Here is an 18,746-nt window from a genome sequence, read left to right as displayed (position 1 = left end):
AGAAAAAAAGAATCCCAGTAAAAATAGGAAAAGAAATGAACCTGTATGAAAACCGGCTAGTTTTCCTAATAGTACGTCGCGCCCTACCTAATCTATACGAAGATGAAGTTGGCACAGTGGCTAGCCTGCATCGAAGAAACTGGGAGACCCCGGTATCTATCCCTCATGAGTGTAACATTTTTTACTCAGGGTGCCCCTCGGCCTACGCCGGTTGCCATCAGAAGCTTTTAGACTGAAAAACTTGTGTTGTTTTTTTTTTTCTGAAATTTTTGTTCCGATAAAATTGTTGTTTTCCTGAAAATTCAATAATATGCAAGAAAATAACATCTGGCACCATGCACTGAATTAATAGGTAGGTCCAGAAAAGTAATATAAATTGATGTCAGAACTATGTCAAAATGATATAAACATGGCATGAAATAATCAAAATTATAGATGCATTTGAGACATATCGTAGCCACATCTCTTTCGTTACCGGTGCGGTTACTCCCAGATATTGCTCCTGCGCTTGGTGGTCACTAGTGGTTGGAGCCCGCCATTGCAGGCCGCTTGCGAGGAAGCTATGTGCACCTCACTATCATGTCAAAATTTTAAAAAAATATATTCTCGCATCATGTGGACATCACAACCATCTTAAAAGAAAAAAGAAAAAGCCTACAAAAACTTTTCTCGAAAAAAGTCTTCCTACCATTTAAAAAAACTCTAAAAAAGCATTTCTCACCGTAACTAACCAGCATGCGCCACATGGCGTGGCTGATTGGCCACCATTCTAGCGTCTCTTAATGGGTTTAATGTGGGTGTTCTTCCTATGGTTCTGGTAATTCCAACCCTTTCTCTCACTTCCCTCTCTTCTGCCTTGGTCTATTGGCATTCATGCCTCACAACCTATCTCAGATTTGCTGAAACTATTTTCCTAATTTTATGCAATAGGCGCCCGTCTCCTTGGATGAGGAGGATGACCGGGATCCCAACTCCATGAGCTCGACGAGCTTCACCTCGACTTCGCACACTAGGTAGTGGCTCTGCCACTATCTACTATGAGGTTTTTTTGCCAATTTTTCTAGGTAAATATGGGGATTGGTAGGCAACCTAACCATTTTAACTCATTTTTTGTCACCCAAGGCTTTGATTTTGTGCCACTGAATTTTGTGTCCATTTTGTAATGCTTTTTCATATGCAAATCATTGTTAGTTGTGCTTTTGCGGAGTGGTTGACAATTTAAAGATACTATAGGTCATTGTAGAGTGCTTGGCAATTGTAGATATTATAGCTGATATGCTCATGCGCAATCTTGCTTTTGCACATACTTGGCCTTTTTTAATTTGTGTTTTTCCATGGGCCAATACATCAGGATGGCTACTTTTGTTAATTTAGTCACAAACAACAAGGTTTACACAATTTTCCTTAAATTCCATTTTGCTATGACCTTTTTTAGATAAAAGAATTACCATGTCAGTTGGTACAGAACAATTTCTTTATAACATTTTCTTTTCCATTTTGCCATCACCTTTTTAGAGCAAAAGTTTCCATCTCACTTGGTAGATAATTTTTTTTCTTATCCCTTTTGCCATTAGAGAAACTTGACATGACCTTTTTTAGATCAAAATTTGCCATGTCATTTTGTATAGAACAGTTTCTCCCAAGAAAAGTATCTTAATGCTTTCTTCATAACGCACAGATCAAATTTCATTAAAAAATTCATATCACTTTGTAGCCTTTGTACTCCTAAATTCCCACATGCTTGGCAAATCTAGATTTACAAGGTTGCCAACAAATTGAACAAGCATATCTAGGATGTCATACAACATGATAAATAATTCAACCATACCATGCCAACTTTTATATGTTTATAAAAAAATCCATGGCAAAAGTGTTCATAGCTTTCGCCATGTCACCAGTACAAAATTTGCCATGTCACAAAATACCTTTTTACTATGGCAAAATTGTTAAACTTTTTGCCATGGCAAAAAGTAAAAAAAAATGTTGCCATATAACCAACACACCTTTTAAACTAATTTTACCATCACTTTTTCTTCTCATGGTCACCTGGCAAATTAAAACCATTTTTTGTTTTCCAAGATGGCAACTTTAGGTCTTTTCAAAACACTTTTTAATACCCTCATGGCAACTAGTGGAATTGCAACGGCAAGCTAGTGTACCATGGCAATGAAATTAACCATGGTTTTCTTTGGACCATGTAAAAAGAATTGGATCTTGGCAAATTACTTTTTTGCACCATGGCAAATATAACTTACGGACGTTGGTAGATATACTTTATGAACCATGGCAATTATTTTTTTGCACCATGGCAATTTTTACTTTTTGAACCATTCACATTTTTTACCACCACAAATTTATTGACCAACCCATGGCAATGTTTTCTTTTTTATTATGTTTTGAACAATTCATGACAAATTTATTGAACAATCCATGGTAATTTTCTTTTTTTGCGTGACCATGGCAAATTGTTTTTTTCTATTATGGCAAATTGTCCTATATATTTTGGCCATGGAAAATTTAATTTTGGTACCATGGCAAAAAAAATTGGTAGCATGGTCAATTTTAATTATTTATCTGGACATGCAAAAATTGTTAAAGGAAACCATTGTCATTTATTTTTTTGTACACCGTATCATTCTTTTTGTTTAATCCTTTGTTAACATGATGATGGCAGTTTTATGGTATATATGCTTTTTAGATAATAGGCAAATTCAGTTTGCATATCATGGCAAATCATTTTGTTTCTGTTTTGCAAGGTTTTTCTGTGTTTTCCTTTTTTCTGGTTTTTGGATTTTTTTAGTGCAACAGCAGGCAACTAGGTTGTGATTGACCTTTTTTCGGTTTGGGCAATTGGGTTTGTGCCAGATGGACTAGCAGAAGTTTTTTTTTTCTCGAGATGGACTAGCAGAATTTGCGACAAGGAATTTTTGTTCAATCGGTCGTTTCGAGGGAACGATTCATTTGATCTGGGAGCTATCCAGATTGAACGTCAACGCCATATTCGAATCATTTTTATTTTGTGCAGCATTGGTTGGGGTTACTGAAAGAATCAACATAAAACCAAAGGTGAGAGGAGGACGTGGGGAGAAAAAAACCGAGGAAGAAAGTGAGACGAACCTACCAACTCGATAGAGGAGGGAGGTCCTTGTAAATAGGAATCCTAGCGAAGTCGGCAGGCTCGGGTTATTCGGCTAATCAAATATTCTGGATTTTCTAGATTGCCCGAATATGGATCATTGGCAGCCGCTTCTTTTCTTTGACCGAATCTCGTGTTCCCTTTGCACCCTGCGGCAAGATTATTGCTCACACACCACCACTACTTTTCTTACTCTTTCACAACTCCTGCTTAGTGCTTGGTGCCTAAACTTGTGTTTTTGATATGCCCTTGCTGCTTAAACTGAAGGACATTGTATTTCTTTTAGCCAGGGTCAACTGGAGCACAACATATTGTACGTGCCAAAATTGTCATCGCATAGGTAAGGCACAAAAAGCGGCATGAAGCAGGCGTATTGTTGTGCTGTATCTTGTACAGGGAAATACAGTACGAATTCCAAGCCGCATAAATGAACATTGTTTTCTCTCGTTGACTTGCTAAAATCTACTGTTCTTTTATTCGTCACACTATTCTCTTTGACAACTGGTTGGGTGTGAACTTTTTATGGCTGTATCATCTCGATGTCGACGTTAAGTGTCAACTAAATCTCATCGAAAAAAGTTCTAGTATTTCGAGACATGTCAAAATTTAGGAATGCAAACCAAGCTCAGTTACAATTCGGGTGCAAGTACAACTTTCGGTTGCTTCGAGAGAGCTGGTTTCTTCAGCTAATTAAACGAAGTCACACAAACACTAGTTTTTTTAAAATTTGTATGCTTAAAAGAATAGTCCTTGTTTTTAGCCCCAAATAGTCCCTTTTTTGCATGAACACAATACGTTCTTCAGTTCTTTTATATGGATCTGACGCACCGGCACGTCTGATATCCTAGCATGATCAATAGGTGATTTTCCCTAATACATGTCATTAGCTCCATGTCCAAGGAAGTCATTTTTTTCCTTTCAAAAAGGGGAAAGACCCCGGTATCTGCATCATCATGATGCGCACAACCATTTTTATTTAAAAAAATAGGTCTGAAACATACATAGTATCAACCAAAACAACAACAAAAAAAACCACAAATGGTCGGTACAAAACGAAAGACTACATGACTTAACCACATAATCTATTAGTGACATGCCAGCCAAACCGGTTGAATAACGCCTGTGAAACCATTTTCAGACGGTTGCACCCAAAGGCCATGAGCCCCCCAGCGTCACCACGCTGAAGTGATGACCACATATGAATCAATGCGGTGGCTCTGAAGATAACCTGCAAAAAGTTAATAGAGCGAGACATGTTAAAAACACAGTAGTATCAACCAAAACGGCAAAAAAAAACACCGCAAATGATGGGTACAAAACGAAAGATTACATGACTTAACCACATAATCTATTAGTGACATGCCAGCCAAACCGGTTGAGTAACGCCTGTGAAACCACCTTCAGACGGTTGCACCCAAAGGCCATGAGCCCCCTAGCGTCACCACGCTGAAGTGATGACCACATGCGGATCGATGCGGTGGCTCTGAAGATAACTTGCAAAAAGTTAATAGAGCGGGACCTGTTAAAAACACAATCATTTCGGTAATTCCAAATTGCCCAAAGCAAGGCACAAACCCCTACACGGATATGACCCTCAAGTATTTTGTTGATACCAACCAACCAGTTTTCAAACAAATTTGAGATACTTGTTGGTGGTGGCAAATTATATGCAACATGAACCGTGCACCAAATCAAAGCCGCGAAAGGGCAGGAAATAAAAAGATGTTGAATTGTTTCATCCTTATCATAAAAACAACACTTCTTACATCCATTCCAGTTTCGTTTAGCCAAATTATCTTTGGTGAGGATCATCTCCCTATGAACAAACCATATAACAATTTTAATCTTTAAAGGTACTTTGATTTTCTATGTCCAAGGAATTCGTGGTCCATTAATTACTTTCGGAATGAAGCTTACGGCATGATGGCACGAAAAGTGCCGCCACTGAGGGCATGTACAATGGTGGCATATGGATACATATGCCCCATGATAAAAAGTAATTTGAGGCACCTACATTTATTTTTTCTCTCCAATGCAAGCTACCACTAGTGGACCTCATTAAGAAATAGAAAAATAAAAACTCTAGTACACATGCATCTCTACTTTTCACTCCAACCTTTTCAGCTTTTGTCACTGGACCACACTTTTTCTCTTCAAGCACCCGCCTCCTAGAGAGGATCCCGCTTCCCTATCCGAACCTACTTTACGTCATATCCGATCCTAAATGGCATGTGAGGCATCACCTTGAGGCTATGCATTGTACATGCCCTGATAGCCCCCCTCTGGCTGTCTTCCTTCTCTGTTCCTTTCTTTAACAACTCTCTTTGAGTCCGACAGCTTATACACAGTTCTTTTTCGAAGGGAGTCTTGGTACACACTGACACGACAGTTTCCTACTAGTTTATCAGTGATCCAGAGTCAAAGGAACCCGCGAATATGACATCCCCGTAGCACTGCCGATCAGCTTCGGATGGGTCACCGAGGTACTGTAAATCTGGGCCGCAGCTACATCATCTGTAGTACTTGGTCAGGAACATCCGCTTACACCATGAATAAATAATCTACAGATACTTGGAAAAGTAAGCGGGTGGACTTTTCCCAATGATTCTCTCTATAAAAACCGTGGCATCGGCCATGCTTAACATCACAATCTCACCCCAAAAGCACACGGTTGCAGCTCGCCTCGTGGGCGGAAACGGGGCACGACTTCCTGGAAAGCTGCAGCCTCCAGTGATTCTTCTTCCACGGTACAGTGATCAGTCGAGCCGTACGACCTTGACCGTTGAGGCGAGCGATGCTCCCTGCTAGTTCTTGCTCGATATTGCTGGGCAGAATTTGGTCTTGGTGAAGAAGGATTTATTTTCATTCTTGCTTAATTTGGTTTCATGCTCCGGTGGCAGCAGCTGCGGAGGCAAGGAGCGGAGTCGCCATGGACGTCATCGCGCCGGACCGCACCAAGATCGCGCCGGAGATCGACAGGGACGAGGCCCTGGAGGGCGACAGGGAGTCGGACCCCGCGCTGGCGTCGACGCGCGAGTGGCAGTTCGAGGCCATGCCGCGGTGGCAGGACGAGCTGACGGTGCGGGGCATGGTGGCGGCGCTGCTCATCGGGTTCATCTACACCGTCATCGTCATGAAGATCGCGCTCACCACCGGGCTGGTGCCCACGCTGAACGTCTCCGCCGCGCTGCTCTCCTTCCTGGCGCTCCGCGGGTGGACGCGCCTGCTGGACCGCTTCGGCATCGTGTCCCGCCCCTTCACGCGGCAGGAGAACACTATCGTCCAGACCTGCGGCGTGGCCTGCTACACCATCGCCTTCGCCGGTAAGCACCGCATCACTCCTGGCCATGGAGGCCATGACGCCAGTCTCTGTAGTATAGTTCTTCATTGATTGGTGTTTGTGACTGGCGCGCTGCAGGTGGGTTCGGGTCAACCTTGCTGGGCCTGAACAAGAAGACGTACGAGCTGGCCGGAGACTCGCCGGGCAACGTGCCGGGAAGCTGGAAGGAGCCAGGGATAGGCTGGATGACGGGATTCCTCCTCGCTTGCAGCTTCGGGGGCCTCCTCACCTTGATTCCCCTCAGACAGGTCTCTCTTTCTTCTCTTCCGTTTTCCCAACCTTTTGTGTGCACTGTGTTACGATATACTAGCACGTTAGTACATTAAATTAGCTCATCCACACCGGATATATATGCACGGTTGTATTTTAAGTTTAGAACGGATACAAATTTAAGAAGATAACACAATCGGTTACGCGTTAGACAATTGCGAGCCTGGTTTTCATTTCATTTCTTTCTTTTATTTTTGAGAAAATTTTCGATTCATCTTCAATCATGGCAGTACAACGAACACCAAAAATAATAAAAATTACATCCACATATGTAAAGCACCTAACAACTGACTACAAGCAGTGAAACCCGGTTTTCATCTGTTTGACCACTCAATGATTTGACATAATGTGTTCAGGTATTGGTCGTTGACTACAAATTAGTTTACCCAAGTGGGACAGCAACTGCTATTCTTATAAATGGGTTTCATACCGATGTAGGGGACAAGAATTCAAGGTATGTACATTGTGACTTAGTTATGCTCGTTGCATTGTCCTTTCAGTCATTAAAACAAGCAAGTCGTAGTGAGTTCTTGACCTTTATGAATTAATCTTACCTTCTACGATGACAGGAAGCAAATCCGTGGATTCCTGAAATACTTTGGGGGTAGCTTTCTATGGAGTTTCTTCCAATGGTTCTACACCGGAGGCGATGCTTGTGGATTTGTTCAGTTCCCTACTTTCGGTTTGAAGGCTTGGAAGCAGACGTAATTTTTTTGACTTGTTTCTCGTTGTGGGTCGTCATAATTTCTGGCATGTGATCCGTTAACTCCCAGCTTAATATTTGTGTTTCAGATTCTACTTTGACTTCAGCATGACATACGTTGGTGCCGGGATGATTTGCCCACATATAGTAAATATCTCTACCCTCCTTGGTGCAATTATCTCATGGGGAATAATGTGGCCACTCATTAGTAAACACAAGGGGGATTGGTACCCTGCAAAAGCACCAGAAAGCAGCATGAAAAGTTTGTACGGTTACAAGGTATCTACCACAACTCTCTTTTTCCTTAGTTACAATCACATAAATTAATAGCATGCCGTAATGAAAACTTGTATGTCACTGACCATGATTTCGTCATCACCTAGGCCTTCATATGCATAGCTCTCATCATGGGGGATGGCATGTACCACTTCATAAAAATTGTTGGCATCACTGCTATGAGCATGTATCGACAATTTAGTCGCAAGCAGGTTGACAACAAAGGTAAGAACAAATGACAACATAAAATTCAGTGCACCACCAATCAAGAAATGAGTTTTTTTTTCTAATATTGAGCGAATGAATTGCAGCAAAAAATGTGGACGATACAGTCTCACTTGAGGAGTTTCAACGCCAGGAGATCTTTAAGAGAGGCCAGATCCCCTCTTGGATGGCATACACCGGTTATGCATTGTTTAGCATTCTTGCAGTGGTTACCATACCAATAATGTTCAAACAAGTGAAGTGGTATTATGTTGTTATAGCCTATGTCGTTGCCCCCATGCTTGGATTCGCCAATTCCTATGGTACGGGGCTTACCGACATCAACATGGGCTATAACTATGGCAAGATCGCTCTCTTTGTCTTTGCGGGATGGGCCGGCAAGGATAATGGTGTCATTGCAGGCCTTGTTGCTGGCACCCTAGTCAAGCAGCTGGTGCTTATCTCCGCCGATTTGATGCAAGACTTCAAGACGGGTTATCTCACTCAAACATCACCAAAATCGATGATGATTGCACAAGTTATTGGAACAGCCATGGGTTGCATTATCGCCCCCCTCACGTTCATGCTCTTCTACAAGGCATTTGATATTGGTAACCCATATGGTACTTGGAAGGCACCTTATGCACTCATATACCGCAATATGGCAATACTTGGTGTGGAGGGCTTCTCAGTGTTACCGAAGTATTGCCTTGCAATATCTGGCGGATTTTTCGCATTTGCGGCAGTTTTCAGTATAGCAAGAGATGTCATGCCACACAAGTATGCGAAGTATGTGCCCCTACCAATGGCAATGGCAGTTCCATTCCTTGTAGGTGGGAGCTTTGCTATTGATATGTGCCTCGGGAGTTTGATAGTTTTTGCATGGACCAAGATAAACAAGAAGGAGGCTGGCTTCATGGTGCCCGCAGTTGCATCCGCTTTGATATGTGGGGATGGCATATGGACGTTTCCTGCTTCAATACTTTCTCTTGCCAAGATTAAACCACCAATTTGCATGAAGTTTCTACCTGCTGCCTAAACAACCGAAAAGTGTGCTAGTGACCAAAGATGCGTTGAATTTCCATAGTTGTGCCTCCCTGAACTATATTTGCAATGTGTTGTGTTTATTTGAGATGTTTTAGTACTTGAGCTGTCTAGAGATGATGGTGTGTGGTTTTACAATATTACAACCTGGAAGATTTTCCCTATTATTGATATTTCTTGTGACTATAACTTTAATTGGGTGTGACTATTAAGTTGACGTGAATACATAGTATGTACTTTGTGCTTGTACATTTTTCACATAACTTGGTATTTCTCTTAGTATATGACCTTCACAAGTATATATCTTGTGTTTACTTGTTAATGCACCGAGTACAGCTAAGCATGTAAATGATACTCGTTCAGATTTCACCTTGCCATGAATCCTACCCTAGCCACCAAAACATTCCTACACGCCATTGCCACGGTCTCGCTCCTCTTTCCCATCTGGCGGCCTCGACGGTGACAGGAGGAGTGGGGATCCACCTGTCTTGTTTTCTTTTCCTTATGTCTTTGTGTTGGGGAACGTTGCAGAAAACAAAAATTTTCCTACTCGTTTCACCAAGATCATCTAGGAGTTCATCTAGCAACGAGTGATTAGATGCATCTACATACCTTTGTATATCGCGCACGGAAGCGTTCAAAAGAACGGTGATGATGTAGTCGTACTCGACGTGATCCAAATCACCGATGACCAGCGCCGAACGGACGGCACCTCCGCGTTCAACACACGTACGGAACAGCCACGTCTCCTCCTTCTTGATCCAGCAAGGGAGGGAGGAGAGGTTGAGGGAGATGGCACCAGCAGCAGCACGACGGCGTGGTGTTGATGGAGCTGTAGTACTCCGGCAGAGCTTCGCTAAGCACTATGGAGGAGGAGGAGGTGTTGGGGAGGAAGAAGGAGGCAACCAAAGGCCAAGGCGTTCAGGTATGAAGTCCCTCCTCTCCCCCACTATATATAGGAGGGCCAAGGGGGGTTGGCCGGCCCTAGGAGATCCAATCTCCTAGGGGGTGCGGCGGCCAAGGGGTTTTCCCTCCCCCCCAAGGCACCTAGGAGGTGCCTTCCCCTCCTAGGACTCTTCCCCCTTCAAACCCTAGGCGCATGGGCCTATGTGGGGCTGGTGCCCTTGGCCCATTAGGCCAAGACGCACCCCCTTACAGCCCATGTGCCCCCCCGGGACAGGTGGACCCACCTGGTGGACCCCCGGGACCCTTCTGGTGGTCCCGGTACAATACCGATAACCCCGAAACTTGTCCCGATGCCCGAAACAGGACTTCCCATATATAAATCTTTACCTCCGGACCATTCCGGAACTCCTCGTGACGTCCGGGATCTTATCCGGGACTCCGAACAACATTCGGGTTACTGCATATACATATCCCTACAACCCTAGCGTAACTGAACCTTAAGTGTGTAGACCCTACGGGTTCGGGAGACAAGCAGACATGACCGAGACGACTCTCCGGTCAATAACCAACAGCGGGATCTGGATACCCATGTTGGCTCCCACATGCTCCACGATGATCTCATCGGATGAACCATGATGTCGAGGATTCAATCAACCCCGTACGCTATTCCCTTTGTCTATCGATATGTTACTTGCCCGAGATTCGATCGTCGGTATCCCAATACCTCGTTCAATCTCGTTACCGGCAAGTCACTTTACTCGTACCGTAATGCATGATCCCGTGACCAGACACTTGGTCACTCTGAGCTCATTATGATGATGCATTACCAAGTGGGCCCAGTGATACCTCTCCGTCATACGGAGTGACAAATCCCAGTCTTGATCCATGTCACCCAACAGACACTTTCGGAGATACCCGTAGTCTACCTTTATAGTCACCCAGTTACGTTGTGACGTTTGGCATACCCAAAGCACTCCTACGGTATCCGGGAGTTACACGATCTCATGGTCTAAGGAAAAGATACTTTGACATTCAAAACTCTAGCAAACGAACTATACGATCTTGTGCTATGTTTAGGATTGGGTCTTGTCCATCACATCATTCTCCTAATGATGTGATCTCGTTATCAATGACATCTAGTGTCCATAGTCAGGAAACCATGACTATCTGTTGATCAACGAGCTAGTCAACTAGAGGCTCACTAGGGACATGTTGGTGTCTGTTATTGACACATGCATTACGATTTCCGGATAACACAATTATAGCATGAATAAAGACAATTATCATGAACAAGGAAATATAATAATAATGCTTTTATTATTGCCTCTAGGGCATATTTCCAACAGTCTCCCACTTGCACTAGAGTCAATAATCTAGTTACATTGTGATGAATCGAACACCCATGGAATTCTGGTGTTGATCATGTTTTGCTCTAGGGAGAGGTTTAGTCAACGGATCTGCTACATTCAGGTCCGTATGTACTTTACAAATCTCTATGTCTCCATCTTGAACATTTTCACGAATGGAGTTGAAGCGACGCTTGATGTGCCTTGTCTTCTTGTGAAACCTGGGCTCCTTGGCAAGTGCAATAGCTCCAGTGTTGTCACAGAAGAGCTTGATCGGCCCCGACGCATTGGGTATGACTCCTAGGTCGGTGATGAACTCCTTCACCCATATTGCTTCATGTGCTGCCTCCGAGGCTGCCAGGTACTCCGCTTCACATGTAGATCCTGCCACGACGCTTTGCTTGCAACTGCACCAGCTTACTGCCCCACCATTCAAAATATACACGTATCCGGTTTGTGACTTAGAGTCATCCAGATCTGTGTCGAAGCTAGCGTCGACGTAACCCTTTACGACGAGCTCTTCGTCACCTCCATAAACGAGAAACATTTCCTTAGTCCTTTTCAGGTACTTCAGGATATTCTTGACCGCTGTCCAGTGTTCCTTGCCGGGATTACTTTGGTACCTTCCTACCAAACTTACGGCAAGGTTTACATCAGGTCTGGTACACAGCATGGCATACATAATAGAACCTATGGCTGAGGCATAGGGGATGACGCTCATCTCTTCTATATCTTCTGCCGTGGTCGGACATTGAGCTGAGCTCAATTTCATACCTTGCAACACAGGCAAGAACCCCTTCTTGGATTGATCCATATTGAACTTCTTCAATATCTTATCAAGGTATGTGCTTTGTGAAAGACCTATGAGGCGTCTTGATCTATCTCTATAGATTTTGATGCCTAATATATAAGCAGCTTCTCCAAGGTCCTTCATTGAAAAACTTTTATTCAAGTAGGCCTTGATGCTGTCCAAGAGTTATATATCATTTCCCATCAAAAGTATGTCATCTACATATAATATGAGAAATGCTACAGAGCTCCCACTCACTTTCTTGTAAACGCAGGCTTCTCCATAAGTCTGTGTAAACCCAAACGCTTTGATCATCTCATCAAAGCGAATGTTCCAACTCCGAGATGCTTGCACCAGCCCATAAATCGAGCGTTGGAGCTTGCACACTTTGTCAGCATTCTTAGGATCGACAAAACCTTCCGGCTGCATCATATACAATTCTTCCTTAAGGAAACCATTAAGGAATGCCGTTTTGACGTCCATTTGCCATATTTCATAATCATAGAATGCGGCAATTGCTAACATGATTCGGACGGACTTCAGCTTCGCTACCGGTGAGAAAGTCTCATCGTAGTCAACCCCTTGAACTTGTCGATAACCCTTAGCGACAAGCCGAGCTTTATAGATGGTCACATTACCATCCGCGTTTGTCTTCCTCTTAAAGATCCATTTATTTTCTATGGCTCGCCGCTCAACGGGCAAGTCAGTCAAAGTCCATACTTTGTTTTCATACATGGATCCTATCTCGGATTTCATGGCTTCTAGCCATTTGTCGGAATCCGGGCCCTCCATCGCTTCTTCATAGTTCGAAGGTTCACCGTTGTCTAACAACATGATTTCCAAGACAGGGTTGCCGTACCACTCTGGTGCGGAACGTGTCCTTGTGGACCTTCGAATTTCAGTAGGGGCTTGATCAGAAGTATCTTGATCATTATCATTAACTTCCTCTCTAGTCGGTGCTGGCACCTCAGGAACATTTTCTTGAGTCGTGCCATTTTCCGGTTCAAGAGGTAATACTTCATCAAGCTCTACTTTCCTCCCACTTACTTCTTTCGAGAGAAACTCTTTCTCCAGAAAGGACCCATTCTTGGCAACAAAGATCTTGCCTTCGGATCTGAGGTAGAAGGTGTACCCAATAGTTTCTTTTGGGTACCCTATGAAGACGCATTTTTCCGATTTGGGTTCGAGCTTTTCAGGTTGAAGTTTCTTGACATAAGCATCGCATTCCCAAACTTTTAGAAATGACAGCTTAGGTTTCTTCCCAAACCATAATTCATACGGTGTCGTCTTAACGGATTTCGACGGAGCCCTATTTAAAGTGAATGCGGCAGTCTCTAAAGCATAGCCCCAAAAGGAAAGCGGTAAATCGGTAAGAGACATCATAGATCGCACCATATCTAATAGAGTGCGATTACGACGTTCGGACACACCATTACGCTGAGGTGTTCCAGGCGGCGTGAGTTATGAAACTATTCCACATTTTCTTAAGTGTGTGCCAAACTCGTGACTCAAGTATTCTCCTCCACGATCTGATCGCAGAAACTTGATTTTCCTGTCACGTTGATTTTCAACCTCACTCTGAAATTCCTTGAACTTTTCAAAGGTTTCAGACTTGTGTTTCATTAAGTAGATATACCCATACCTACTTAAATCATCAGTGAGGGTGAGAACATAACGATAGCCACCGCGAGCCTCAACACTCATCGGACCGCACACATCAGTATGTATGATTTCCAATAAGTCGGTTGCTCGCTCCATTGTTCCTGAGAACGGAGTCTTGGTCATTTTACCCATAAGGCATGGTTCGCACGTGTCAAATGATTCATAATCAAGAGACTCTAAAAGTCCATCAGCATGGAGCTTCTTCATGCGTTTGACACCTATGTGACCAAGGCGGCAGTGCCACAAGTATGTGGGACTATCATTATCAACCTTACTTCTTTTGGTACTCACATTATGAACATGTGTAGCATCATGTTCGAGATTCATAAAGAATAAACCATTTACCATAGGAGCATGACCATAAAACATATCTCTCATAAAAATGGAACAACCATTATTCTCAGATTTAAAAGAGTAGCCATCTCGAATTAAACGAGATCCCGATACAATGTTCATGCTCAAAGCTGGCACTAAATAACAATTATTAAGGTTTAAAACTAATCCCGAAGGGAGATGCAGAGGTAGCGTGCCGACGGCGATCACATTGACCTTGGAACCATTCCCGACGCGCATCGTCACCTCGTCCTTTGCCAGTTTCCGCTTATTCCGCAGCCCCTGCTTTGAGTTACAAATGTGAGCAACTGCACCGGTATCAAATACCCAGGAGCTACTACGGGCACTAGTAAGGTACACATCAATTACATGTATATCACATATACCTTTTGTTTTGCCGGCCTTCTTATCCACTAAGTACTTAGGGCAGTTCCGCTTCTAGTGACCGCTTCCCTTGCAATAAAAGCACTCAGTCTCGGGCTTGGGTCCATTCTTTGGCTTCTTCCCAGCAGCTTGCTTGCCGGGCGCGGCAACCTCCTTGCCGTCCTTCTTGAAGTTCTTTTTACCCTTGCCTTTCTTGAACTTAGTGGTTTTATTGACCATCAACACTTGATGTTCCTTTCTGACTTCTACCTCTGCTGATTTCAGCATAGCAAATACTTCAGGAATGGTCTTTTCCATCCCCTGCATATTGAAGTTCATCACAAAGCTCTTGTAGCTTGGTCGAAGCGACTGGAGGATTCTTTCAATGACCGCATCATCCGGGAGATTAACTCCCAGCTGAGTCAAGCGGTTATGCAACCCAGACATAGTGAGTATGTGCTCACTGACAGAACTGTTTTCCTCCATCTTACAGCTAAAGAATTTGTCGGAGACTTCATATCTCTCGACCCGGGCATGAGCTTGGAAAACCATTTTCAGCTCTTCGAACATCTCATATGCTCCATGTCTCTCAAAACGCTTTTGGAGCCCCAGCTCTAGGCTGTAAAGCATGCCGCACTGAACGAGGGAGTAGTCATCGAAACGTGCCTGCCAAGCGTTCATAACATCTTGTTCTGCAGGGAGAACGGGTGCGTCACCAAGCGGTGCTTGTAGGACATAATCTTTCTTGGCAGCTATGAGGATGATCCTCAGGTTCCGGACCCAGTCCGTATAGTTGCTGCCATCGTCTTTCAGCTTAGTTTTCTCTAGGAACGCGTTGAAGTTGAGGACTACGTTGGCCATTTGATCTACAAGACATATTGCAAAGATTTTAGACTAAGTTCATGATAATTAAGTTCAACTAATCAAATTATTAGTGAACTCCCACTTAGATTAGACATCCCTCTGGTCATCTAAGTATTACATGATCCGAGTTAAACTAGACCGTGTCCGATCATCACGTGAGACGGACTAGTCAACATCGATGAACATCTTCATGTTGATCGTATCTTCTATACGACTCATGCTCGACCTTTCGGTCTTCTGTGTTCCGAGGCCATGTCTGTACATGCTAGGCTCGTCAAGTCAACCTAAGTGTTTGCATGTGTAAATCTGTCTTACACCCGTTGTATGTGAACGTCTGAATAAAACACCCGATCATCACGTGGTGTTTTGAAACAGCGAACTGTCGCAACGGTGCACAGTTAGGGGGAACACTTCTTGAAATTATTGTGAGGGATCATCTTATTTACTACCGTCGTTCTAAGTAAACAAGATGCAAAACATGATAAACATCACATGCAATCAAATAATAAACGTGACATGATATGGCCATTATCACATAGCTCCTTTGATCTCCATCTTGGGGCTCCATGATCATCTTGTCACCGGCTTGACACCATGATCTCCATCATCGTGTCTCCATGAAGTTGCTCGCCAACTATTACTTCTACTACTATGGCTAACGCGTTTAGCAATAAAGTAAAGTAATTTACATGGCGTTTCTTGATGACACGCAGGTCATATAAAAGAATAAAGACAACTCCTATGGCTCCTGCCGGTTGTCATACTCATCGACATGCAAGTCGTGAATCCTATTACAATAGCATGAACATCTCATACATCACATATAGATCATTCATCATTCATCACAACTTTGGCCATATCATATCACAAACCACTTGCTGCAAAAACAAGTTAGACGTCCTCTAATTGTTGTTGCAAGTTTTACGTGGCTGAATTAGGGTTCTAGCAAGAACGTTTTCTTACCTACGTTAAAGCCACAACGTGATTTGTCAACTTATATTTACCCTTCATAAGGACCCTGTTCATCGATTCCGCTCCAACTAAAGTGGGAGAGACAGACACCCGCCAGCCACCTTATGCAACTAGTGCATGTTAGTCGGTGGAACCGGTCTCACGTAAGCGTACGTGTAAGGTTGGTCCGGGCCGCTTCATCCCACAATACCGCTGAAGCAAGAAAGGACTAGTAACGGCAAGAAAGTTGACAAATCCACGCCCACAACTAATTGTGTTCTACTCGCGCAAGAAGAACTACGCATAGACCTAGCTCATGATGCCACTGTTGGGGAACGTTGCAGAAAACAAAAATTTTCCTACTCGTTTCACCAAGATCATCTAGGAGTTCATCTAGCAACGAGTGATTAGATGCATCTACATACCTTTGTAGATCGCGCACGGAAGCGTTCAAAAGAACGGTGATGATGTAGTCGTACTCGACGTGATCCAAATCACCGATGACCAACGCCGAACGGACGGCACCTCCGCGTTCAACACACGTACGGAACAGCCACGTCTCCTCCTTCTTGATCCAGCAAGGGAGGGAGGAGAGGTTGAGGGAGATGGCACCAGCAGCAGCACGACGGCGTGGTGTTGATGGAGCTGCAGTACTCCGGCAGAGCTTCGCTAAGCACTATGGAGGAGGAGGAGGTGTTGGGGAGGAAGAAGGAGGCAACCAAAGGCCAAGGCATTCAGGTATGAAGTCCCTCCTCTCCCCCACTATATATAGGAGGGCCAAGGGGGGTTGGCCGGCCCTAGGAGATCCAATCTCCTAGGGGGTGCGGCGGCCAAGGGGTTTTCCCTCCCCCCCAAGGCACCTAGGAGGTGCCTTCCCCTCCTAGGACTCTTCCCCCTTCAAACCCTAGGCACATGGGCCTATGTGGGGCTGGTGCCCTTGGCCCATTAGGCCAAGGCGCACCCCCTTACAGCCCATGTGGCCCCCCGGGACAGGTGGACCCACCCGGTGGACCCTCGGGACCCTTCTGGTGGTCCCGGTACAATACCGATAACCCCGAAACTTGTCCCGATGCCCGAAACAGGACTTCCCATATATAAATCTTTACCTCCGGACCATTCCGGAACTCCTCGTGACGTTCGGGATCTTATCCGTGAGTCCGAACAACATTCGGGTTACTGCATATACATATCCCTACAACCCTAGCGTAACTGAACCTTAAGTGTGTAGACCCTACGGGTTCGGGAGACAAGCGGACATGACCGAGACGACTCTCCGGTCAATAACCAACAGAGGGATCTGGATACCCATGTTGGCTCCCACATGCTCCACGATGATCTCATCGGATGAACCATGATGTCGAGGATTCAATCAACCCCGTACGCTATTCCCTTTGTCTATCGATATGTTACTTGCCCGAGATTCGATCGTCGGTATCCCAATACCTCGTTCAATCTCGTTACCGGCAAGTCACTTTACTCGTACCGTAATGCATGATCCCGTGACCAGACACTTGGTCACTCTGAGCTCATTATGATGATGCATTACCGAGTGGGCCCAGTGATACCTCTCCGTCATACGGAGTGACAAATCCCAGTCTTGATCCATGTCACCCAACAGACACTTTCGGAGATACCCGTAGTCTACCTTTATAGTCACCCAGTTACGTTGTGACGTTTGGCATACCCAAAGCACTCCTACGATATCCGGGAGTTACACGATCTCATGGTCTAAGGAAAAGATACTTGACATTGGAAAACTTTAGCAAACGAACTATACGATCTTGTGCTATGTTTAGGATTGGGTCTTGTCCATCACATCATTCTCCTAATGATGTGATCTCGTTATCAATGACATCTAGTGTCCATAGTCAGGAAACCATGACTATCTGTTGATCAACGAGCTAGTCAACTAGAGGCTCACTAGGGACATGTTGGTGTCTGTTATTCACACATGTATTACGATTTCCGGATAACACAATTATAGCATGAATAAAGACAATTATCATGAACAAGGAAATATAATAATAATGCTTTTATTATTGCCTCTAGGGCATATTTCCAACAGTCTCCCACTTGCACTAGAGTCAATAATCTAGTTACATTGTGATGAATCGAACACCCATGGAATTCTGGTGTTGATCATGTTTTTCTCTAGGGAGAGGTTTAGTCAACGGATCTGCTATATTCAGGTCCGTATGTACTTTACAAATCTCTATGTCTCCATCTTGAACATTTTCACGAATGGAGTTGAAACGACGCTTGATGTGCCTTGTCTTCTTGTGAAACCTGGGCTCCTTGGCAAGTGCAATAGCTCCAGTGTTGTCACAGAAGAGCTTGATCGGCCCCGACGCATTGGGTATGACTCCTAGGTCGGTGATGAACTCCTTCACCCATATTGCTTCATGTGCTGCCTCTGAGGCTGCCATGTACTCCGCTTCACATGTAGATCCCGCCACGACGCTTTGCTTGCAACTGCACCAGCTTAGTGCCCCACCATTCAAAATATACACGTATCCTACAAGCATCCCCAAACTTTTAGAAACGACAGCTTAGGTTTC

General features: G+C 44.2%; 1 protein-coding gene across 2 annotated transcripts; it reads left to right on the top strand.

Moving 5' to 3' along the window:
* Window positions 1-5,728: 5,728 nt before the first annotated feature.
* LOC123127872 (iron-phytosiderophore transporter YSL15) lies at window positions 5,729-9,061 on the top strand. Of its 2 annotated transcripts, none has more exons than XM_044547724.1 (8): window positions 5,729-5,883; window positions 6,040-6,459; window positions 6,555-6,724; window positions 7,103-7,200; window positions 7,316-7,450; window positions 7,539-7,728; window positions 7,833-7,950; window positions 8,037-9,061. In XM_044547724.1, the coding sequence occupies exons 2-8, from the start codon at window positions 6,066-6,068 to the stop codon at window positions 8,966-8,968; spliced, it is 2,037 nt and encodes a 678-aa protein (XP_044403659.1). In that variant the 5' UTR covers window positions 5,729-5,883; window positions 6,040-6,065; the 3' UTR covers window positions 8,969-9,061. The 2 variants fall into 2 exon arrangements, with proteins under 2 accessions (XP_044403659.1, XP_044403660.1); XM_044547725.1 differs by having other exon boundaries at window positions 5,793-5,883; window positions 6,037-6,459.
* The last annotated feature ends 9,685 nt before the right edge of the window (window positions 9,062-18,746 follow it).

Source organism: Triticum aestivum, chromosome 6A, assembly GCF_018294505.1.
Source record: "Triticum aestivum cultivar Chinese Spring chromosome 6A, IWGSC CS RefSeq v2.1, whole genome shotgun sequence".
NCBI classification, from domain to species: Eukaryota; Viridiplantae; Streptophyta; class Magnoliopsida; order Poales; family Poaceae; genus Triticum; species Triticum aestivum.
Note: the sequence above shows the minus strand (reverse complement) of the source record. Positions and strands in the feature narration are given on the sequence as shown.